The 24908-nt window shown below is 44.6% G+C and overlaps 2 protein-coding genes across 10 annotated transcripts in view; both read right to left on the bottom strand.

Annotated features, from left to right (window-relative positions):
- Positions 1 to 262, bottom strand: part of Cep152 (centrosomal protein 152) — a 66321-nt gene extending 66059 nt beyond the window's left edge. For all 9 annotated transcript variants that reach the window (XM_070026588.1, XM_070026591.1, XM_070026594.1 and 6 more), the window contains exon 1: positions 213 to 262. The gene's annotated coding sequence lies outside the window, so the exon portion shown is untranslated. The remainder of the gene's footprint in view (positions 1 to 212) is intronic.
- A 5229-nt stretch (positions 263 to 5491) lies between these two features.
- Positions 5492 to 24908, bottom strand: part of Shc4 (SHC adaptor protein 4) — a 43823-nt gene continuing 24406 nt past the window's right edge. The window contains 9 exon segments of the mRNA XM_070026599.1: positions 5492 to 8203; positions 8205 to 8327; positions 9300 to 9553; positions 12869 to 13048; positions 14563 to 14623; positions 15420 to 15591; positions 18212 to 18335; positions 22184 to 22235; positions 24587 to 24640. Coding sequence (XP_069882700.1) covers positions 8171 to 8203; positions 8205 to 8327; positions 9300 to 9553; positions 12869 to 13048; positions 14563 to 14623; positions 15420 to 15591; positions 18212 to 18335; positions 22184 to 22235; positions 24587 to 24640 — 1053 coding nt within the window. The 3' untranslated portion in view covers positions 5492 to 8170.

Here is a 24908-nt window from a genome sequence, read left to right as displayed (position 1 = left end):
GGGTGTCAACACCTTGAGTTTAGGACTGGGGACAGCTGGTGGGACAAACAGATCTAGGAGGATCAAAGGCAAAAGACTGTGAAGTGAAAAAGGAGCAAGTATATAGCACGCCCCCCCCCCATTGAGGCAGGTGCCCATGGACTACATACAGTTAAGGAAATAAATATATACACATTTTAAATGCATAGTACTTCACCCCCGCAGGACCTTACCGAAGCTCAACTCAGCCTGGATCAGGCACCGCGAGTGCAAAGCTGCAGGGAGGGGGGGGGGGGGTCCCAGAGCCCCGGGAACTGCAGCCGCGGGTGGGTGTGGGAGGCGGAGGCGTCAGCTGGCCCGGGTCAGCACGCGTGCGCAGAGCGCCCACTGTGAGCCAGGCATGGCGCCAGGGAGACGGCCGCGGGGATCCCCCGGCGTAGAACTTCGGCCGTCCCTCAGCTCCGAACGCCAGGAGAAAAAAGCTTCGCAGACGTCACTCGCCGGGACAGGGTCTGGGAGGGGGCGAGGGGAACAGGAAGAGATTTCGAAGATGTCACACACTCACACACACACACACAAAGCTGACCGCCGCTGGCCGCGGCCCGGCCCACCATTACCATTCGGGGACAAGGGGGAGCAAGTCGGTCCTCCCGGAAGCCTTCACTAAGACGCCGAAGACTCCACCACGCCCCCCACCCCGGCCCCAAGCCCAGTCACGGAAAGGAACTCACCGGAGGTCACTGTCTGTCCACCTGAAGACCAACTTTGAGCAACACCCACCCCCCAACACACACCAGGTACTCTGACTTTAATCCGCCAGCTGTCTTCCTAGTCACAACCAAACAGGAACCCTAGAAGAGCAGCCGCTTCGTCCAATCACCTGCGAGAACCTCGCCTGGTGGGCGGGAGCCTTGCGTGCTCCGATGGAGGAGAAAGCGGAAGTCTCCGCCTTCCTCAAGCTTGGTTGAGAAGTCCTCCCGCAGTTGTGAACCTAGGACGGCTGTTTGAAGCGGGCGCCAAAGCTGGCGGGAAGCTTGTCCTGGGCTCCCATTGGTGAATTTGTTAGCCAATGACGAGAGGGTTGACTCCGGGAGTGGGTGGGCTTATCGGTTACCTAGAGACGCCGGAAGCACCTGGCCTGCTTTCCTGGAGTTAGGCTGTGGACTGGCCTTGTAAGAACTTTGCTCCAGCTTCAGACTTAACTGCATCTGTTTTGTTTAGAATCAATATTCCATTAATTCCTATTCAGATGTTACATCCTCCCGCGTGTCTCTTCACTACATAAACCTGGATTTGCCTGGGTAGTGTGAATGTAGGGCCTGTCACTGTGTCTACCTTCCAAGAAATCGGTTAAAATCCTTTAAACCCCATCCCCGTGATGTAAAATGGTTGTCCAGAGTTCTTCACGGTCTGGTCTAGTCCTCTAATGTCCCCAGCAAGTCGCATAGAGACTGGCACATAAGAGCTTGATCTAGGATAAGAGAATAACAGGCTGAGTTACCAAATGTCCCCAGAGTGCTTTTTCTCCCTCTGTTTCTTTCTCTGTATTACCCTACCTTAGTCTTGATCAGTCTTCTTCAACACCTCCTCTTTCATGGCACACTTAGCAGAATTGATCCTCCTTTGGCCAGTCCTGGGGCTTGAACTCAGGACCTGGGCACTGTCCCTGAGCTGCTTTTGCTCAAGGCGAGCACTCTACCACCTGAGCCACAGCACCACTTCTGGCTTTTTCTGTTCATGTAGTACTGAGGAATTAAAATCAGGGGAGCACTCTACCACCTGAGCCACAGCACCACTTCTGGCTTTTTCTGTTCATGTAGTACTGAGGAATTAAAATCAGGGCTTCATGCATGTTAAGCAAGCACTCTACCACTAAGCCACCTTCCCAGACCTCCTAACTTATATACACAGTGTGCATTGCCCATTCTGAGGTGATATCTTTCTCATGTCTGTTAGAATTAGTGGTTGTATGTCTGTTTCACTCAGTTCAACAATGTGAACATCTTGACATGTCTACTCTGCTTCCTGGGAATTTTGCCAGTTTGCTTCATGGTCCCTGGTAGGCACTTAAGACATTGATATTAAACTGTGTTAGGTGAGTGAATAAATAAAAAGGTAAATGAAATGGGCACTGGTGGCTCATGCCTGTAACCCTAGCTACTCAGAGGCTGCGATCTGAGGGTTGTGGTTCAAAGCAAGCCTGGGCAGGAAAGTCCGTGAGCCTCTATCTCCAATTAACTACCAGAAAACAGGAAGTGGCACTGTGGTCAAGTGGTAGATCACTTGTCTTGAGCTGAAGAGCTGAGGTACAGCACCCAGGCTCAGAGTTCAAGCCCGACAACCAACAACAACAACAAAAAAAGTAGAGTCTCATGGGCTTTCTTTCCCAAGACTGGCTTTAACTGTGATCCTCAAATCTCAGCTTCATGAATAGCTAGGATTATAGGCAAGAGCCACCAGCACCTGGCAACAGCTACTTTTGAGATCCCACTGAAGTTCATTTATCACACTGAGTCTGGTGTTCAGTACTGAGAATTATGTTGGAATACTATGGCAAAATGTGACTACTTCAGCCAACAAAGCAGTGGCTCAAGTGGTAGAGGGCCAGCCTTGAGCACAAAATCCTAGGGGACAGCACCCAGGTCCTGAGTTCAAGCTCAAAGCTCAGGTAATGATGTGCCCCCCCACACACACACACATCAAAAAGAAGGCCCAAGAGAAAAGAGAGACTAACCCTAACTGGCATGACAATTCACATGACTAAGCATGCATGAAGCTAGGTCCACAGAAAGTGAAGGACACCTGTAGCTAGACATAGGCATGTAGGGGCAGACAGGAAGGAGGAGCCTGTAGAAGAGCTTGAAGGAAGGAGTAGGAAATGCATTCTAGAGAGGTTAGGTATCCTGGTACACACAAGGAATGCACTTGACATGTCCAGAAAATACTCTTGGGCAGAGGCATTTCGAGGTGGTGAAGACAAGTGTGAAAAATAACCAAACATCTTAAATGCTGGGAAGAGATTATTTGTGGGATGTTGGGTCAATATTTGCCTTGCTTTTTTTTTTTTCTAAGCAGACACACCTGTGTACTTGGTGCCCCCACTCACTTCTGTCAGATGTGTTTACATTTGAAGGGGGAAATGTCATATTTTTGATGAGCTGACATCTCTTCTACTAACAAGTATTTGTATAAAAGCAGAGTTAAACCATCCTTCCTTTTCTCTAGTTTCTCTTTCTTATCAGTGGTATCGGAACAAAGCAATTTCCTCACTAAATTGTGACCTATCATGCCATCCTCAAAGTGCTATCCTTTAAAGAGCACTGAATTTAGAGTAATAAAAATCTTAAAAGTTTAATGGTCATCTCTTTTCTACTAGCTTTGGACCACATCAATTTATTTAACCCTCAAAAGCCTCCAAGTCCCTATCTAGAAATAAGAATGATAATAATACCTACTTCTCAGAATTATGGGGAAAATGAAATGAGGGGGAATTGTGTGAGTTTTTACAATGCAGAAACAGCCGGTGCTGGTGGCTCATATCTGTAATCCTAGCAACTCAAGAGGCTGAGGTTTGAAGATTACAGTTCAGAGCCAGTCCATGCAAGAAAGTCTGTGAGACTCTTCTCTCCAATTAACCACCAGAAAATTGGAAGTGGTGCTGTGGCTCAAAGTGGTAGAGCACTAACTAGACTTGAGAAAAATCACTCAGGGAAAGCACCTAGACCCTGAGTTCAAGCCCCACAACCGGGGGGAACAAAAGCAGAAACACTGAAGGTTTTTTTCTATTGTTTATATAAAGTACATATAGCTTATTAGGCTCTGAGGGACTGAAAAAGGAAAATAGCACTGCCCCAACCTAAATCCTATTTTTTTATGTTGTACTCTACTTTCTTATCATTCACTCATTCAACAATCTTTTTTGAGCATATACTCTGTGCCAAGCACTGTTCCAAAGGCTTATTTAATCATGTCTAATGGTTCCAAATGCCTGGCTTGCTCACATTCCTTCTCAATGAAGGGTCCTGCTAACAACCACAGTGACCTTACCACTATTGCTGCCTCAAGAATTCCAGTACTATCCCTTCTGATAACAGATTCGGATATCTGAAATTGCTACTTGGGAGTACTCTGAAGCTGAGTATCATGGTGGCCAAACCAAAGAGAAGCAGCCTCATTTGTCTGTTTTGCAGGAAAGAGGCTATGTCCATGTCCATGTCTATAAGGCAGAGCTTTGACTAAAGATCATGAATTTCTGCCACTTACAGTCATTGGCTGGTTCCTGTATTAGTAGTTCAGCTTTTCTTGAATTCAAGGATGCCTGAATCTTCAAATTCCTCTTGAATTGAGATGGCTTTGGTGATAGCGTAGTTGAATACTGTTGCCTCAAAATGTGTGTCTACTTGGAACTTAAGGATGTAACTTCATTTAGAAATAGGGTATTTGCATATAAAATTAGGCCCTAAGTCTGATGAGTAGTGTCCTTTGGTATTAAGAGGATTTAGAGCTGGGTACTAATGGCTCACATCAGTAATCCTACTCAGGAGGCTGAGACCTGAGTCCAGATTTGAAGCCCAACCCAGACAGAAAAATCCCTGAGACTTTTTATCTCCCAGAACCAGCAATAAGCCAGAAGTAGAGATGTGGCTCAAGTGCCAGTCTTGAGCAAAAAACCCAAGCAAGAGTACAAGGCCCTGAGTTCAGGCCCTAGTACCCGCATTAAAATAATAATGGTGGTGATGATAAAGACGTAGACACAAAGAATAAAATCATGTGAAGCTGGAGGCAGTGGCTGGAGGTATTCTTCCCCAAGCCAAAGAAGACTAGGGTCAAAGGCTGAGGCCACCTTACTGACCATACTCTTGGATGCTTTTTGAAGGTTGACTATCTTCAATGTCCTCAATGTCAATGTCCACCCTGACAGATTTTCTCTGGGCTTTTCCATCCTCCTCTGAGCCCCAGGCGGCTGACTTCAGGACTACATCAAGGAACTTCCTTACTCTGTGTCAAATTTCTTAAGCCATCAGAGGATCCCAGCAGAAGATGAGAGATGGGGCAGGGCAGAGTCAGGTTAAAAATGCCACTAGCATGGGCTGGGAAGGTGGCTCAGTGGTAGAGTGCTTGCCTTGCATGCATGAGGCCCTAGGTTCAATTCCTCAGCATCACATAATCAGAAGTGATGCTGTGGCTCAAGTGGTAGAGTGCTAACCCTGAGCTGAAGAGCTGAGGGACACTGCCCAGGCCCAGAGTTCAGGCCCCCTGACCGACAAAAGAAAGAGGTTATGGTCCCTTCTACAAAGCTCTCTGGATTCTATAACCACTCCCTCCCCTTTTCCTCTCACTGGGCCCCAAAGCATTGCATTTTCCCTTGTGGTTTCCCTATACCTTAAATTTTCCCCTTGATTAAACTCCTCACATTTCTAATTGGAATGAGCCATCTGTTTCCTGCCAGGATCCTGAGACAAATGGTAAAATTTCCAAATCTCCCAAATCAGACATGAGTTCTCTATTGTCACAAAGCAATAATCATTTATTTAAAAAAAAAATTTAAAGCAATGAAGAAAGAAAAGTCATTTACAGGTATTTATAGGCAAATGGTTTCTACTTTGTTAATATTAGAACAACACACAGACATTTTGGATTTTGTTTTGTCTGAACTATGCCTGTGGTGTTTCTCAGCGCAGGATTTGCTTATGTTATTACCGTACCATTACAATCAAGTACCAGTTACCGGTGTGTGCTGCTCACGCCATTAATGCAGCAATTTGTATTTGGAGCTATTTCTTACTACCAGAAATGCTCTGCTCAGCCAGACTAGACAATAGCCCTCCCTTGTCTGTCAGAACAGTGGTACGTTAAATCCACCCACATGTTTCTACTATCTAGAGCTAAGAAGAACTAAGGTGTACAGGGAAACTGTACACTGCACTTTTCATGACTTCCCAATCATATACAAGGAAACCTAAGAAGTCAATGGCAGCCAGCAATAAAATCAGAAGCCTTTATAAAGTATTAGAGTTCAGTGTGCTTAGTTTCTGATTTCTATTCAAAAGAAGGTTCCATGTTTCACTGAAAATTTATCAACTGTCTCATAAGTGCAAAGATGAAGTTGTATCTACTTCACCAAAGTGACAAGGGAGTTAGGGCAACTGTATATCTCAGGATTTAAACAACAACAACACTCAATAGTAAAACCTTATCTTTATACACAAGTATAAAGGCAAATAAGGGAGAGAAGTACTTCTCTGCTTCTATTTGTACCACCATTTCCTGTATTACTCTAGAACATCCTATGCTTTACTAAAAGGCTTAAGGATCTAAACTGTGTGAGTGTTGATCTCTATTATATCACTGTCCTAAAAATATAGACACAAAGACCAAAAACATCCAATCTTTAACTATACAGACTGCTTATCAACATGGATCTCTAACAAAAGAAATAAAACTGTTCTTTGGAAACTCATACTATGTCAGAAGTGAAGTCCATTTCTGAACTCACCTAGCCCAACTCCCTCATTTCATAGACAAGAAAACAGAAACCCGTACAGATTTAGCAAGTTGCTCAAAGTCACAGACATGTCTAGCTCTAGTAATGCTTTTCCTTACACAGTGCTGAGTTACAGTTTACTAGTTGGCCTACATGTAGCATACCTTTCCAATTATTTCTTCATTGTTTTGTTGTTGTTGATCCTTATGGGGCCTGAACTCAGGGCCTGAGCACTGCCCCCAAGCTTCTTTTGCTCAAGGCTAGCGCTCCATCCTCTTGAGCCACAGCACTACTTCAGGCTTTTTCTGAGTAGTTTATTGGAGATGAGAGTCTCAGGAGCCAGGCACCGATGGCTCACACCTATAATTTTAGCTACTTAGGAGCTTGGGATCTAAGGATTGCAGTTCAAAGCCAGCCTGGGCAGAAAAAGTCTGCAACATTCTTTACCTCTAATAATTAAACTACTGAGAAAAAGTCAAAAGTGGCACTGTGGTTCAAGTGGTAGAACACTAGCCTTGAGCACAAAGAGGCTCAAGGACAGGGCCCTAGGACCGGCAAAAAAAAAAAGTCTCACTGACTTTCCTGCCCAGGCTGGCTTTGAAACTAACATCCTCAGATCTCAGTCTCCTGAGTAGCTAGATTATAGGCATGAGCCACCAACAGCCACTTGCTTGCAATTATTTCATTCATTCATTCATTCATTATTCTGCATTTTGTCTGATCATATGTAAATAAGGTACAAGGACACACGTAGGTGTGAGACCATGAATTAATGGTATTCAATGAAAAAAGAATCCTGTACTTTCAAATACAATCTGTAGGAATACATTTTGATATGAAGAGAACCAATTTGGACACTGAAAAAGAAAAACACTGATTTTTTTTGTTTGTCATCTTTTACATCCATGCATCATGACATTTTTTTTCATGAAGGGAAAAGAATGTCATAAGATCAGAAATGACTGTTCAGCTTCTCGTGTGCTGTAAACACACAGTCTAAATAGCAAGGCTGAGCAATAACAGGCCAAAGAATTTGGGCCCTAAACCTATAACCAGCAAATGAGACAGACCAAGAAAACAGACCAACACTTTTCAGTGGCTTTTGAAATTGACCCCACTGGGCATAGACAAGGTCTGAATTCAAGGTTGTATTTATTTCAACAGTGCAGTGGGGAAAAAAAATGCTGATAAACAGAACATGTAATAAAGTCAGTAACTATCTGTTAAATTGCATCTTATAGTTTTCGCAAAGAAAAAAAAAACACCTTATTTTTGGCAAATGGTTCTTAAGTTATAGAACATGAAGACACTTTAAACTCATCTCCCCCATATGAAAATGTCCCAGATTATCAAGTTGAAAGGCACATACCACTGCCTGAGCAGTTCGAGTTGTCTCTAGCGCGTGAAATTTTAATTGTGCTTTTAGCTTGCTATCAATGCAGTATGACCTTAAAAAGTGACGTCCGTGCAGCTAGGTATAATTTCTTTTCAAATAAACCTATCTTTTTCCTCCTTTCTGACTTGCACTTCCTGAAGGTATTTTGTTAGTTCTTTGTTCTTATAAAAGACCTAGCCCGAGATGGTCTCTGGAAGATGAACTTCACAGTTTGTGCTCTGTTTTATCTACAGACAAAGTCAGAGTCATCTTTCAGAAATGGAATTTTCTTGGGGGGAAAAAAAAATCACTCCAATGGCACCTCAGTGTTGTCATTTCTTGGGAGGCACAAGTCCTGGGTTATTTGTCTTTTCTCACAGGTTGCTTAAGGCTTACTTCACTTCCAGAAGAGATGATTGGCAAACTGTTATCCATATGGTATCTGATGAGGTGGCCCACATTATCGAAGACATGATCCTTGGTCCTCACCTTGAAAAGGAAGTACATATATATATATGTAGGTTAAATCACAGTAGTTCTTCTGAAAAAATATACACAATCAGTAGGAAAAAAAAAAAACATAACCCTAACATAGTAGATATGTGGATGGATAAGGAAATTATAAATTACTTTCCAAGGTTTTTGTTTGTTTGTTGTCTGAAACCAGGACTCAAACTTAGTACCTGATGCTTTTACTCTTTGACTGGCACTCTAACAACTAAGCCACACCATCAATCCTCTAATATTTCTTTCATAACTGTGTGTGTGTGTGTGTGTGTGTGTGTGTGATTTCTTTTTTGGTACTGGGGATCGAACCAAGGATGTTGCACTTTCTAAGCAAGTGCTCTGTCACTGATCTATATCCCAGCACTCCCTATACTGCTTAGTAAATAATTTTCTCATCTCTCATTACTCTGTGTGTGTGTGTATGCGCATGTGTGCACGCACACGCACTCATACACACTGGTACTGGGGCTTACACTCAACTGGGATTTAAACTCAAGTCCTGTGTACCTTTTCACTTAAGGCCAGCTCTCCACCACTTGAGCCACAGCTCTACTTCTGGCTTTTTGGTGGTGAATCGGTGATAAAGGTCTCAAAGACTTTCCTGCCTGAGCTGGCTTCACACCATGATCCTTAGATCTCAATCTCCTGTTGTATGGAATTATGTGCATCATGAGAATAAGAACTACTTATACGATATTGAACGAGACTCCACCGCGAATGCCTGCGCTTGCAGGTAGCAAAGCATTCACTGAATCCACTGAGTTGGACTGAGAAGAGCAGAAGGAGTTGTCCTCTATTTGATCGCAGGTCACCTACTCTGACACCCTAACCCTAAGTTAAAAGATCCATAACTCAGCCTTGCACAGTAGTGGATGTGGGGTTCGGGAGTGTCGTTGAGAGTCTCCTTTGCGAACGACATCCTGTGAAATGTGTCCCGTGCACTTGCGTGGTTACCTTGCCCTCAGGATCCACCAGGAGAAGATGTTTGGCCTGGCCTCCCTGCAGTCCACTCAGTACATACTGGCCGGGGGATGTGGCACTTTCTCGAACCAAAAAGTCCCCATCCTTTACCAAAAGGCTCTCCGCGGCCTTCCGGCTCAGCTTGCCGTGGTAGCATTCTTCATGCCACAGCTGCTGGCCGATGTGTGGCAGAGGCGGCGAGCTGCAAGGCTGGGCTGAGGCCCCGGGCTGCACGGTTTCTGGCACCTCTGAAGTCAGAACACAAAGACACACATCACCCAGTTGCCTCCTCGTTCATCCAGCCCGCCATTCCCTCAGCAATGTAACTTCAAGGTCCTCCTGGGTGCCTGGGGACTGCTGGACCAACACTAGATCTGCAACCAATGAAATGGTTGCTTTCAAAATTCCCACCAGGCTGTCAGGTCCCTTTCCACCCAGGCAGTGCCTTTGGCTTCTGTTTCCACAACAAACTAGTTCAGGTGCAAACGTTTTTCTTTCAGATGCGAAATGGAACCAACCCAGGAGAACCAAGCCAGAGCAAAACCCTTCATGTCCCCAGGGCTGCGTGCTAAACAGAAAACTTGGATGCTGTATCCAGATTGTTGAAAATGTCTCCATGTCGATTATTTTAAAACAACAGAGTTTGCCAACATCTTAACATTTATCTCTTTTTTTCTCCTTTTTTAACATTTTTTTTCCCCTTCAAAGGTTGCATATTTATTGGCGAATTTACCAGGAAAATAACCATAGAAACCAGACTTGGTGGTTTTTGCTTTGGGGTTGTTTATTTGGTGCCAGTCCTGGGGCTTGAACTCAGGGCCCAAGTGCTTCCCTTGAGCGTTTTTTGCTCAATGCTAACACTCTTGAGCAACAGCTCTACTTCCAGCTTTTCCTGGTTAATTGGAGGTCAGAGTTTCACAGACTTTCCTGCCCAAGCTGGCTTTGAACCAAGATCCTCAGATCAGGCGTGAGCCATCATGGCCCAGCAAAGACTTGTTGTTTTTGAAATGGAAACAATCTTGTGCATATAAACCAGCCTGCATCTGTATTTGCATATCCAGTCTGAGAGGTCTAAAGGTTGTCCTCTCTAGAGTGGGCCTCCAGCTCCACTGAGACACAAAGGATTAAGAAGGGTCTATTTGGGGCTGGGAAGGTGGCTCAGTGGTAGAGCGCTTGCCTTGCATGCCTGAGGCCCTGGGTTCGATTCCTCAGCACCACATAAGCAGAAAAGGCCAGAAGTGGTGCTGTGGCTCAAGTGGTAGAGCGCTAGCCTTGAGCTGAAGAGCTGAGGGGCAGCGCCCAGGCCGAGTTCAGGCCCCATGACCGACCAAAAAAGAAAGAAAAAGAAAGGTCTATTTATCTAGGCCCAATATAGGACAACTCTGGAAAAACACACAGGTCTCTGTGGGACTGGCCGAGATTCGATCAGACCTCCACTGAAGTCCATCCCCTCCTCTTCACCAATCTCAATCTCTTCACACCCTACCTGGATGTGGCTCTCCATACCAGCCATGTACAGCTAGTTCCATCTTAGTGTCTCCTTCAAAGATACCCAAACTGATCTTACAAAGTTTGCAAAAGAAGGTAAACCCTTGTCTCCCTGGTTGGCAGTGAGGACTCTTGCCTTGGTCTAGAGAGTTTTCGGCCATCCACTGAAGCCCAGGCCTAACAACAACAACAACAAAAACCCTCCTTTGAAGTCCTGTCTGGCTGCTGCGGCCATGTTGACTGCAGAGCTGCCTCTGGCAGGTGGAGGGGGCTTCCGGAGCCAGGGAAAGGCTGTCCTCAGGGACTGGCTCTCCTAAGTTTGAAGCAAACCAAACTTGACCTCAAGCCAATCTCTGAACCCAGCAAGCTTCAAGAGTTTTCTGAAAAGATTTTTTGTTTGTTTATGTGTCAGATGATTGCAAATCTTGGGCTTTTTGGCTTTATTTGTGTTCTCATTTATGTATTTGCCCCAGGAAGCCATTTAACAGGACAATGGTTTCTCTTACTGTGTTTTATTCACAGTTTATGGTTGAAGAAGGAAGCTATCTTATTTTATTTTATTTATTTATTTTTTTGGGGGGGTCCGGTAGTGGGCCTGAACTCTGGGCCTGGGCACTGTCCCTCAGCTCTGCAGCTCAAGGCTAGCACTCTACCACTTGAGCCACAGCACGACTTCTGGCTTTTTTCTTTTTGCTTATGTGGTGCTGAGGAATCGAACCCAGGGCCTCATGCTTGCAAGGCAAGCGCTCTACCACTGAGCCACTTCCCAGCCCTGAGCTTTTTTTTTTTTTTTTTGCTAGTCCTAGGGTTCCAACTCTAGGCTTGAGTGCTGTCTCTGAGCTCCTTTTTGTTCAAGGCTGGCATTCTACCACTTGAGCCACAGAGCCACTTCCAGCTTTTTCTATGATTATTTGGAGACAAGAGTCTCATGGGCTTTCCTGTCCGGGCTGGCTTTAAACTACGATCCTCAGATCTCAGCCTCTTGAATAGCTAGGATTATAGGCATGAGCCACTGGCACCCTGCCTGTGCAAATAATTTACAAGAGGTTTTGAAATGGACACCCCTATACAGAATGGATACTGTAGCCCTTGTTCTATCTTCTGATTTGGGGGTCTTCTTTCAGCAAAAACATACAAAGAAAAACAAAATGCTGAAAATATATTCAGTGTTTGAAAGGATTATTCAAAAACAAAGCCCCACTGAGATCAGGAGAATCATGGGGGAATCGCTCAAGTGCTAGATAGAGCAAGCCTGAGAACCCAAGTTTAATCCCCAATACCAACTGGACACCCAAAAAGATTTCCACGAAGTCTGATCTGTTATTAACTATGTTGAAGAATTGAGGCAGAGAAAGAATATTTTTAATTCCCTAAAAAAAAATGAAGCTAAGGGCCGGGCACCGGTAGCTCACGCCTGTCATCCTAGCTACTCAGGAGGCTGAGATCTGAGGATCACAGTTCAAAGCCAGCGTGGACAGAAAAAAAATCCCCATGAGACTCTTATCTCCAATTCATCACTCAAAACCCAGAAGCAGAGCTGTGGCTCTAAGTGGTAGAGCACTAGCCTTGAGCAAAAAGAGCTCAGGGACAGTGCCCAAGACCGGAGTTCAATCCCCATGACCGACAAAAAAAACAAATCTTCTTTATAATGAGAAATGAGAACTAAATAGAGTTTTCTCCAAAAGATATGCTCAGGTCCTAGTTGCAGGCATTTATGAACAGGGAGCTAACATGGTGACCAGGGTCTTCACACATATAATTAAATTAAGGGTCTTGCGATGATCTTATCTCATGACAACCTCCTCTAAGACAAAGAGGAGCTGCGAGACACAGAGCTCCTAAGGAAAATGGTATGAAGATGGATGCAAAGACCAGGGAAGCAATGTCAAGCCAAGAAACATCATGGAGAGGAGACTGCCACCAGACACAAGGACAGCACTATGGGACACAGGCTCTCTCCCTGGAAGGAGGATTCCTAGCCTCCACAGCCAGGAGAGAGTATTTTTCTATTGTCTTTCTAACACCCATCTCTGGTCATTGGTTACCAGCCCAGATAGCAGCAAGCAGGTACTCACGTCCCCCGCGCCAGGGGCTGCCCAGTGGCTGCGATGAGCTTTGGCTTCGAGTAGAGCCAAGGGCACTGGGAAGAGTCCGTGTATTAATGTAGCAGGGGTCATCAAAGAGATCCACTCGACATGCGTGCTTCATGGAGGAGGCATCTGGTTGGGGCTGCGGCCCTTGCTGGTGAGCATTACCTGTATAGAGAAGCAACGCTCAGTGCAGGCTAACATGGGCTTTGTGAACGGTAAATCATATTGGATTTGACAGTTGACAGGAAGCTGGAAGCCACGCCCACCCTAGACCACTACCAAATACTGACTTTTAGGCTGGACAAGCACCAGTCCTCAAGGAAAAACAAACAACAAACTACTGCTCTCTTTGTCCCATCGCTCCGCTGACTCATCACTTCAAACGTAGACAGGAGACAAGCAGAAATACTCAAAATAGGAATGACCAAGGAAAAGAGTCACTTATTCTAGCACTGACCTGCAGCTCAGAGCAACCCGGGAATGAGTCACATACATAGGATATGAACTTGAAACACTATTGTCAAAAGTTTCCTTTTTTTTTTTTTTTGTCAGTCATAGGTCTTGAACTCTGGGCCTGGGCGCTGTCCCTGCGCTCTTTAGCTCAAGGCTAGTGCTCTACCGCTTGAGCCACAGCGCCACTTCTGGTTTTCTAGTGGTTTATTGGAGATAAGAGTCTCACAGAGTTTCCTGCTCAGGCTGGCTTGGAACCGTGATCCTCAGATCTCAGCCTCCTGAGTAGCTAGGATTACAGGCGTGAGCCACCGGTGCCCAGCAAAAATTCCTTAAATTTTTGGGGGGTACCAGTCAGTACTGGGGTTTGAACTCAGGGTGTTTGAACTCCTTTAGCTTTTCTTCCTCAAGTGTTGGTGTTCTGCCACTTGAGTCACAGTTCCATTGGGAGCTTTATTTTGCTCGTTAATTGGAGGTAAGAAACTCATGGACTTTCCTGCCTGGGCTGGCTTTGAACTGTGACCCTCAAATCCTAGTCTTCAGAATAGCTAGGATTACAGACATAAGCCACCAGCCAGCACCTAGGTTGGTTGTCACTTTATGAAAGAAACCTTCTCTGTCTCCCAACCCCCAAATTAAGTTAGATTTCCATACTGTTGTTTTTTTTTTTTTTTTTTTTTGGGTCCGGTCGTGGGCCCTGAACTCTGGGCCTGGGTGCTCTCCGTCAGCTCTTCAGCTCAAGGCTAGCGCTCTACCACTTGAGCCACAGCGCCACTTCTGGCTTTTTTCTTTTTGCTTATGTGGTGCTGAGGAATCGAACCCAGGACCTCAGGCATGCAAGGCATGCAAGGCAAGCGCTCTACCACTGAGCCACCTTCCCAGCCCTCCATATTGTTTGTCGTCAGGCTGTCTTGGACATTGGAGACCATTTGTTGGCATGTGTGGAAGGTGTGTCTTCCCAGCACCAAACTCCATGAATCCCAGCACCCTGTACAGTGCTTACACCATAGGAGGTTCTCAACATCCAGACCCAAGTTCAAAACCCAGTATTGGCATGGATGCGCGCACATACACACACACACACACACACACACACACACACACACACACACACACACACACACACACACACACACACACACACACACACAAATAATAATGGACAAAAGAAGGGTGTAGAGTTGGCAGAAGGGACAGAAATGGCAGATAAAAAGGAGCGCTCTACCCACCTGCCACCCTGCCTTGCTCCAGACAGTTCTCATATACACTGCGGCACTTGGACTTGCCAGGCTGTATGAACAACAGAGCGTAAGACATTTACAAACAATCCACATTCAAACTCTTCTTTATTTTTAATCAGTGGTGGGGCTTGAAAGCTCTTTCACTCAAGGCTAGAGCTCTACCACTTGAGCCACAATGCCACTTCCAGCTTTCTGGTGGTTTATTGGAGATAAGAGTCTCACAGACTTTTCTGTCGGGACTGAGATCCTCAGATCTCAGACTCCTGAGTGGCTAGGATTTTACAGGCGTGAGCCACCGGTGCCTGCCACTAATCACGCTCTCAGAAGATTGTAACACACAATTTCATTCTCTAGCAGATCTGAAACTGAGATTATAGATGGGGAGACCACACCCCTTTTAGTTTGCCTTTGGTCCTGCAGAGGTAGATAAAAAGACCACCAATGTCCTGTATCTGGAGGAGCTTGCCTCTGCTCCAGCATTCATATTCCAGGGCACACAATCAAGCCTCCGTGAGAAAGTAATTTTGAGGATCTCTGTATGAATGCTGGCCAGGTAGCCAGCTAACTTTGAGGTTGGCAGACTGGATTCATGGACAAAAATAAAGGGGGAGGGGGGCACAGAGGAGGGGCGGGGTCATCATCTGCTGAGATGATGGACAGGAGGTTGAGAATGAAAATGATCCAGGCTCCCACCATCATTTCCTCCCTGGCTGTGCATTTGATGAAGACAGCACTTTTCTCTGCAGCCCCACATTTGGAAACCCTCAAGTTACAAGTGCTCTCGTGATAAAGACAGAATCACATTTTTGGTTCCAGTTGCAAGTAAAAAAAAAAAAATCACTTACTAAATAGCACAACTTCTCACACGGGATGGGGCAGTAAGCCGTTTGTTCCACAGGTTGAACTTTAATCCTCACATCTGAGAGGCCACCAGCAGGTGGCAGCTTTCCTGGGATTTCATTGTAGTATTCGTGATCACCTCTCTCCTCGGCCTGGCCGTCAATATGCGCCTCTTCACTGGAAGGGGGGGGTGGGGGAAAGAATCCCAAGAGGTTGGGTGGGAATTCAAATGTTGCATTCAAAAACTCTGCACTGCCGTTCTAAGTTGATCGTGGGGCCTGAGTGATGCCAAACATCTGGGTGGAAATGTCTACAGGGCTGTGTTGTTCAGATGGCTACAGACAACCAAAAAGCGCGACGGGTGATGTTTCTGTATCTCCTGCAGTGACCAACAAGAGCCACAAATAACGAGCTCTCTACATGGGAGACATTTTTGACCGAGGATCATAAAAAATGCAAAAGTCTTTCTTGCATATCTAACACGGTTCAATTGTTCTGCTGTGGAAACATGAGAAAATTTAGATACTGTTCTTAGGGTAGAGGGCCTACTGTGTTACTAGACTAAAATGACTAATGTGTGTGTGTGTGTGTGTGTGTGAGAGAGAGAGAGAGAGAGAGAGAGAGAGAGAGAGAGAGAGAGAGAGAGAGAGAGAGAGAGAGAGAGAGAGGGAGGGAGAGAAGGAGGGAGGGAGGGAAAGCAGGAGGGAGGGAGATAACACTGCCTGTACAAATCTGGCATCTATGGGATTCATAAAGAAATATTAGAACCATCTGTGTCAAGCGGGTAGATTTATATAAACGTGCAATTGTTTTTTTTAAAAAATGAAACAGGATTTAAAAAAAAACAAAAGTACTTTTCTTCCCAATTGGAATTAGTAAATGCCTTGTCTAAAAGCAATAATCAAGTCATTTTATTTATTTGTTTGTCTGTATGTATTTTTATTGTTTTGTGCCAGGACTGGGGCTTGAACTCGTGGCTTAGGCACTTTCCCTTAGCTTTTTTTTTTTTTGTCAGACTTGGGCCTTGAACTCTGGGCTTGAGGACTGTCCCTTAGCTCCCTTTTGCTCAAAGCCAGCCCTCTATCACTTGAGCCACAGCGTCACTTCTTTTTCTGTGATTAATTGGAGGTAAGAGTCTCACAGACTTCCCTGGCTACATTGGCTTCGAACTGTGATCCTCAGATCTCAGCCCCCTGAGTAGCTAGGGTTACAGATGTGTGAGCCACTGGCACCCCGCCGTCTCTGAGCTTTTTTTTTTTGCTCAAGGCTGGTGCTCCACTTCCAGCTATTTGGTGGTTAGCTGGAGATAAGACTCACATAGACTTTCTTACCTGGGCTGGCTCCAACTGGGATCCTCAGATCTCAGCCTCTTGAGTAGCTGGGATTACAAGTGTGAGCTGCTGGCATAGGGCAATGAAGTCTTTTTAGAGGGAGCTGATTCTACTTATAAGATACATGGTTTTCTTGGGTTCATTTCACATACACAAAATGGCACTGATTCAGTACCATACTTTCCATAATTCTTCTTTCTCTTTCTTTTTCTCCTTCCTTCCCTCTTTCTTTTTTTTTTTTTTCTTTCTAGTCATGGGGCTTGAACTCTGGGCCTGGATGCTATCCCTCAGCTCTTCAGCTCAAGGCGAGCATTCTACCACTTTGTTTATGTGGTGCATGCAAGGTGAGCACTCTACCACTGAGCCACCTTCCTAGCCCTGGTGCGTGCGTGCATGCGTGCGTGCATGCGTGCGTGAGTGGTGTGTGTGTGTGTGTGTGTGTGTGTGTGTGTGTGTGTGTGTGTGTGTGTGTTGGTTATGGAGCTTAAACTAAAAGCCTGTGTGCTGTCCCTGGGCTCTGTTTGCTCAAGGCTAGCACTCTAACATTTTGAGCCACAGTGCTACTTCCCTTTTCCAGGTTGGAGATAAGAGTCTGATGGACTTTCCTGCCCGGGCTGGATTTGAACTGTGATCCTCAGATCTCAGCCTCCTGAGCAGCTAGGATTACAGGTGTGAGCCACCAGCGCCCAGCTAATAACCCCCTTTTCTTTGTTACCAAAGATCACCTCATAAAAGGAGATCTCCAAACCCACTGTTTGCTGATATACAAAATATCAACACAAAAATTTAGGGAAAACACACTCCTTGTAAAAGGAGAAGCATTTACAGTGTGAGCCAGTGACCTCCTTGCTCTCTACCCCGGGTGGAGTCTGAGGGGCTAAGAGGGTTGAGCTTCCCTGGTGAACTTTCTGGGTCTTGGAGAGAATAACCAGCTCCCTGGCCATGGAGTTTCTACCTGGCTACACAAGAGCTGGAGCTGAAGCCAGCAGACACACTGGCATTGCTCACATTCGCTTCTTACTGTTTTGTTCCTGGCTCTTGGTTTTGCTTTTCTTTTCTTTTTACCAATATGCAAGAGATCTGGGGTGAAAAGCAAAGCTGGGAAATGTCTTGGTGCCTACCATATTCCAACTGCTTAGCCCATAGCTGTATGTAGCAGGAGAGGGCCCCATGCCTTCTCCCTTCGGGTGTCTTCTTCAATCTTTGTTATAAAACAAGAAGAGAAAACTGGGCGCCAGTGGCTCACACCAGCCACTGTGGAAGTGGTACTGTGGCTCAAGTGGTAGAGCACTCACCTTGAGCTGAAGAGCTCAGGGACAGCACCCAGGCCCAGAGTTCAAGCACCAGGAAGAGAGAGAGAGAGAGAGAGAGAGAGAGAGAGAGAGAGAGAGAGAGAGAGAGAGAGAGAGAGAGAGAGAGAGAGAGAGAGAGAGAGAGGTCAAATAATTATAGAACTCACAACTGACCTTTCACAAGAAGTATTCAGAGAAGGATTTTTCAAGTACTGTTTAAACCGGAGCTCAAAGGCCTGTCCTATAGTACTTATGACATCTTGTGCCATTCCACTGCGACACTCCAATATGTGACATGCTGTGAGGAGACATATAAAAATTAATACTGTAGGGGCTGGGAAGGTGGCTCAGTGGTAGAGCGCTTGCCTTGTATGCATGAGGCCCTGGGTTCAATTCCTTAGCACCACATAAGCAGAAAAAAGCTGGAAATGGCGCTGTGGCTCAAGTGGTAGAGCACTAGCCTTGAGCTGAAGAGCTGAGGGACAGCGCCCAGGCCCAGAGTTCAGGCCCATGTCCGACCCCGCCCCCCCAAAAAATTAATACTGTAGTACATTTTCAGTAAAAGAAGGTGATATAAATTAATAATATCTCTAGAACAGGAATTGGCAAGTGGATAAAAAGAAACAAGTTTATAACATCTCTTCAAAGCTGGGCACTGGTGGCTCATGCCTGTAATCTTAGCTACCCAGGAAGCTGAGATCTGAGGATCGAGGTTCAGAGCCAGCCCAGGCAGGAAAGTCTGTGAGTTACTTATTTCCAAGTAACTACTAGAAAACCAGAAATGGCACTGTGACTCAAAGTGGCATAATACTAGCTTTGAGTGAAAAAATCTCAGAGAGCACTCAGACCCTAAATTCAAACCACACAATTGATAAAAACAAAGAAAAAAAGAAAAAGGTACCTAACTCTCTATGAAAGAAGTAATACTGGACAACAGGCCAACCTTTCTAGGTATAGCTACGTCTCTACACTGTCAGGAAATGTTTCCATTCTAACAGTTCTATTCTCACACACAAGCAAGAAATGGTCTTTGTTTGTTTGTTTTTTTTTTTTTTTTGATGGGTCATAGCCTGAACTCATATACACACTTGTGACTTCCCAGTATCTTAAAACCCTGGCCAAGAATTGCCCAATTTTCAGCTACGGGAAGAGAGAAAAACACAAATATGTTTTTTAAAAAAGCCCCATGCCTTCCTGGAATGCACACTGAACTTATTGCTCATGGCTGGTACTCTACCACTTGAGCCACACCTCCAGCCTGGTATTTTTCTAGATAATAGAAGAGAAAGAGAGTCCTGCAGACTTTTGGGCCCAGTGTAGCTTCAACCCTTGGTCCTTTGGAATTCAAGCTCCTGAATAGCTAGTAGTAAGGCATGAGCCACCGGTGCCCGGCTAAAAACTTCTGGTGATGTTCTAACTTTTTCCAAGAAGGTTAAGCCTTTCTCTCCATGTTTGGAACCAGATGCAGATCTGGATTCTTTTCATTCCTCCCTTGAGTGAAGCCAGATGGATCCACAGCTCTACCCCTGCATATCAGGTACCGTAGTAAAATATAAAAGAATGCTATCTTTTTCATTTCCAATAGGTTTCCTAACCACATAGAAAGGATGAGAGCTACTCTTAGAAGATAGCAGGCCCTTCTTCATGCGTTGTGTTTGTCTAGAACTAGACAAAATCTAGAAAACTAGAAATTCACACAAGTTTCATTTCTCAAGTTGCCCACCAGATGGTGCTAAGGGACCAAAAGAAGTCAGCCTGAATTAACCAATGTCATAGGGACAATGGTGCATACACTTTGCAACCATAAACATAAATGTAAATTAGTCTGTTCGTTTAAATTAGCTTTATGGTGTTTTCCTATATCCTGGCAGTCCAAGTAAACTAGGCTCTCTTTAGACATTCTTTCAGAGAAAACACTAAAACCTTCCTGGACTGTAATAGATTTGGAGTAAGAGGTAAAGAGAATATAGGTTCCTTCATTTATTGCAACTACAGGAGAAGGCTGTATTCATCACCAAGTAAACACAAACCCTTCTCCCTGGAACTTGACTTTTGCATAGAAAAGGCCTTTTATGAAATAAAAAAAAATTCACTGACGAGTTCTTGCCAAGAAAGGCAAACGTAATAAGCATCTCGATCCAAACGCACTCGTGCAAAAAGTAAATGCACTTGTGCAAAATGTACATGGGAAACGTGGGAACATTCCAGAAGACTAACCAAAAGCCCAGTTCTCTCTGCTTCTTGCTCCCCACTTCCTGTCAGCCTCCTCAGCCCTACCATCTGGCTCCTGTCTTTACTAGCCCACCAAAACGTGTGCCTTCCATAGCACCCCGTGGCCTGATCATTGTACTGGAGCCCATTTTCCTGGTCTTCATTCCCCTCGAGTCCTTTTCAGTGTGTGACCATCTCTGACATCTCCAGGAGAAAGTGACTCCGCCTTTCCTGGGTGATTCTGACCTCCTGGTGCTCTCCCTTCTACTGCTGGGTCACGTCTCCTTTGATTACTTGTGCTCCTGAAACTCTTAGCTCTGTTTTCTCTGGATTCTTAGGGCTGAGAAGATGTGGATTTCCAAACTTTCCCCTACAGGTACTGGTTCTTGATTTCTCTCTCCCTCTTTCCCCTCCTCTCCCCCTCTACTTGTCCCCTTCCGCGCCCATCTTCTTCTCCCTGTGTCCCGTCCCTCAAGATCTAGTCCTTAGAAGAACTTGTCTACCACTTTCTCCTGGGTGAATTAAATTCCCTGTGGTAATTTTATAACTTTATTCTCTCCTTTTTCTTCTATTCTTATTGAAAGATTTCAAACTCCTCTTTCTTTCTTTCTTTCGTCAGTCATGGGGCTTGAACTTGGTGTAGGCACTGTCCCTCAGCTCTTCAGCTCAAGGTGAGTACTCTATCACTTGAGCCACCATACCACTTCCAGTTTTCTGGTGGTTTATTGGAGTCTCATAGACTTTCCTGCCCCGACTGGCTTTGAACCATGATCCTCAGATCTCAGCTTCCTGAGTAGCTAGGATTATAGGTGTGAGCCACCAGTGCCCAGCTCATTTATTTTCTTAAATGAAATATTCTTTGTAGGAATTCTAAATTTAAAAAAAAAACACTAGGGAGAGATTTTTAAAATGATACAAAAAATCTTACTGAGGACAACCATTGGAAACAATTTGTTGTGTATTTCTCCTATATTTATTCTATGGGTGTCTACTCTTGTACCTTGAGTCATACTACACACATTTGCATCCTATATTTTCCCCATGTCATCACTTATTAATCTAAAATAGTCTAAATTGCTGCATAGAAAAACATGCCATGGCTCACTTGATTTTCTATTTATTTATTTATTGTTCCAGTCCTGGGGCTTGATCTCAGGGCCTGGATGCTGACTCTGTGCTTTTTTTGCTCAAGGCTAGCGCTCCATCACTTGAGCCACAGTTCCACTTCTGGCTTCCTGCTGGTTCATTGAGATAAGAGTCTCACAGACTTTCCTGCCCAGGCTGGCTATGAACCACAATACTCCTGAGTAGCTAGCACCTGGCTATATCTACATACTTATCAATAGTATCCAATAGTATCTTCCAATCTAAACCACATTTTACAATTTTCAATGTTAGAAATGTAGTGTCTAATGATACGTTCTGCATCTCTCATTGCTAGTGAGGCTAAATTTTTTTTCCAAATGTTTCTTAGTGGCTTGTAATATTCTTCTATAAAGTTCTGCTCAGGATGTAGAATTGATTAATCTATTTATTGATTGGTGACCTTATGAGGACCTCTTTCATGGGGCTTGAACTCAGGGCCTGGGCACTGTCTCTGAGATCTTTTTTTTTTGGGTCCGGTCGTGGGGCCTGAACTCTGGGCTTGGGCGCTGTCCCTTAGCTCTTCAGCTCAAGGCTAGCTCTCTACCACTTGAGCCACAGCGCCACTTCCGGCTTTTTTCTTTTTGCTTATGTGGTGCTGGGGAATCGAACCCAGGGCCTCAGGCATGCAAGGCAAGCGCTCTACCACTGAGCCACCTTCCCAGCCCTCTGAGATCTTTTTGCTGCGAGCTAGCACTCTATCACTTTGAGCCACAGCTCCACTTCCTTGCTTATTACTATTTAAAGTTTGTATCTAATAGCTTTAAGAGAATCTAGGAGTTGTTTCCATACCTCTTTGATTAACTGGATCTTTAGCTACGTAGGCAACATAGTCTGTAGTATCCTATTAAAAAAAAAGGAAAAACAACTGTATTTCAGATGGATTATACCATTGAAAGCTATGATCACATTTGAAACGTGACACTGAAACAAGAACTTACATATGAATCTTTCTGTTTCAAGAGAAAAGGATAACATTGCAGGGGGAGCTTAATATGTGTTATATAGTTAAGCAACTGTGAGGCCCAAATGCTCTTCCGCTTGAGAGGAGACTAGGAAGGTTAAAGTTTTAGAGGCCTCCAGGTGCTGGTGGCTCACGCCTGTAATTCTAGTTACTCAGGAGGCTGAAATCTGAGGATCAAGGTTCAAAGCCAGACTGGACAGGAAAGCCCATGAGACTTTCATCTCCTTAATTGGAGACACAAATAAAATAAATAAATAACACGAATGGAGCTATGGGACAACACTTCAAGTCCTGAGTTCAAGCCCTAGGATGGCCACAAAAAATTTTTTTTGGAGATAGACTATGTCATTGAGAATAAAAGAGAATACAGATATGTTATATATTAGGACACTTTTTTAGTCAGTTGTGGGGCTTGAACTCTGGGATTGGGCACCATCTCTGAGCTCTTTTGCTCAAGGCTAGTGCTCTACCACTTTGAGCCACAGCACCACTTCCAGTTTTCTGGTGGTTAACTGGAATAAGTCACAGACTTTTCTGCCTAGGCTGGCTTTGAACCGTGATCCTCAGATCTCAGTTTCCTGAGTTGCTGGGATTACAGGCCTAAGCCACCAGCACCTAGTTTGACACATTCTTTCTAAATGGCTAGGGACCATGACTCTGTGTTGAAACTTCGAATCTCAGGAGTTATGTGATCACAAATGTGTCATAAACTAGGATGTGGCACACATCAATACCCCTACTGTTCAAACAGACACAGGCATGTCAGAAAGTAAAGTGATCAAAGAAATATGGGGTGTTGTTCTTGGTGGCTTGTGTGAGTGCATCATCAGCTGGCTTAAAGAAAAATACAAGCCAGGTGTCAATGGCTCACACCTGTAATCCTAGCTACTCAGGAGGCTGAGATCTGAGGATCACAGTTCAAAGCCAACCCAGGCAGGAAAGGCTGTGAGACTCTTATCTCCAATTAACTACCAGAAAACCAGAAGTGGCGCTGTGGCTGAAGTGGTAGAGCTAGCCTTGAGCTGAAGAGCTCAGGGACTGTGCTTAGAGTTCAAGACCCATGACCAAAAAAAAAAAAAAAGAAAAATACAGCAAGAATGTAATGCATTTATCTGATCAATACCATCAGAGGACAAAGAAATCATTTTTTTAAAAGGAAGAAACTATGAAGACTTAAGTAAAAGAGAAATATGTTGCTGACTTGGTTAAAAAAAACAAAAACAAAGCAGCAACAACAAAAAACAAGCTCCTTGGTAATTCCAGCTTTGATTGAAAAGAATAAGTTGATGAATGATGAGATTTGAATAATTAAAGATGCTTTTTGTTATCTCAGTTCTCAGAGAAGAAAAAAATATATCCAGTGCCATTTGCAGATGAGAAGTATGACTCTCTAGAGGACAGAGGCAATCAGCATTCAGGAAATAAAAGCCCAGGTCTCTAATACCCTCAAGGACAATCACTTAATAACCCACAACGAAGCATACAGGAAGCAGACCTCAGGGTCAGCATAACTTAGTCTTGAGTTGTTTTGTTTCGTTTTAAGAACACACAAGCAAGTAAATTTCTTGTGCAGAAAGAAAAATGGCTTAAATGTCTTCCCATTAAGTAAGGTCATGTCTAAGAACTGGTCTTCTATTCACCTAGAAGAAAAGGCAGAATTGCGTCTGGCTCTACCAAGTCATATTAAGCTAAAGCAGTGGCCTAATGTCAGCAGCAGTGTTGTCTGGTGCGGAAGCCTCTGCACCTGAGTGGGGAACTCTGTGTTGAGATGAGTTTGAGATGGGTCAGACAACACAGGCAGGATAGACACAACTGCTTTGCTGTGCTTGCTTGCTTTCTCCTTCCTTCCTTCCTTCCTTCCTTCCTTCCTTCCTTCCTTCCTTCCTTCCTTCCTTCCTTCCTTCCTTCCTTCTCTTCCTCCCCCCCCTCTTTCATCAGTTGTGGGGCTTGAACTCTGGGCCTGGGTGCTGTCCCTCAGCTCTTCAGCTCAAGTCTAGTGCTCCACCACTTGAGCCACAGCACCACTTCCATTTTTTTCTGCTTTTGTGGTGTTAAGGAACGGAACCCAGGGCCTCATGCAAGGCAAGCACTCTACCACTGAGCCACCTTCCCAGTCCCCACATTTACCTATTAACAGACTACAAGGACATTTGGAAAACACATGTAGTGGTTCCTACACTTCACATAGAACTTAACTTTTCTAAAAAGAACTTTTACCAAACCACACTTACAAGATCCCCTCCTGAGGCAAATGAAATAGACTGCATATGATGATTGGCAATAATCTGAAAAAAAAAAAAACCATAAACATCATGATATGGTCACACATGACAACCTCAAGAAAAGGAATAATTACTCTGTTTCTAATAGCAGTAAACTAGCTGTCCAGTGTGGTTCTCAAACAATGGGCTCCTATACAGCAAGAATTTGTTTGTGGTACAAGGTGTCCCAACCTAAAAAAATGTGTAGTTTCATTTACTGATGCTCAAAAGCAGAGTTATTTTGTCATGTTGAACGTGGAGATGATGGTTACTCCTGGGGCAGAGGAAGAGG

Source organism: Dipodomys merriami, unplaced genomic scaffold (assembly GCF_024711535.1).
Source record: "Dipodomys merriami isolate MVZ:Mamm:240054 unplaced genomic scaffold, mDipMer1.0.p SCAF_185, whole genome shotgun sequence".
Classification (NCBI taxonomy): domain Eukaryota; kingdom Metazoa; phylum Chordata; class Mammalia; order Rodentia; family Heteromyidae; genus Dipodomys; species Dipodomys merriami.
The sequence above is the reverse complement of the archived record's forward strand: the minus strand, read 5'-3'. Positions and strand labels throughout refer to the sequence as shown.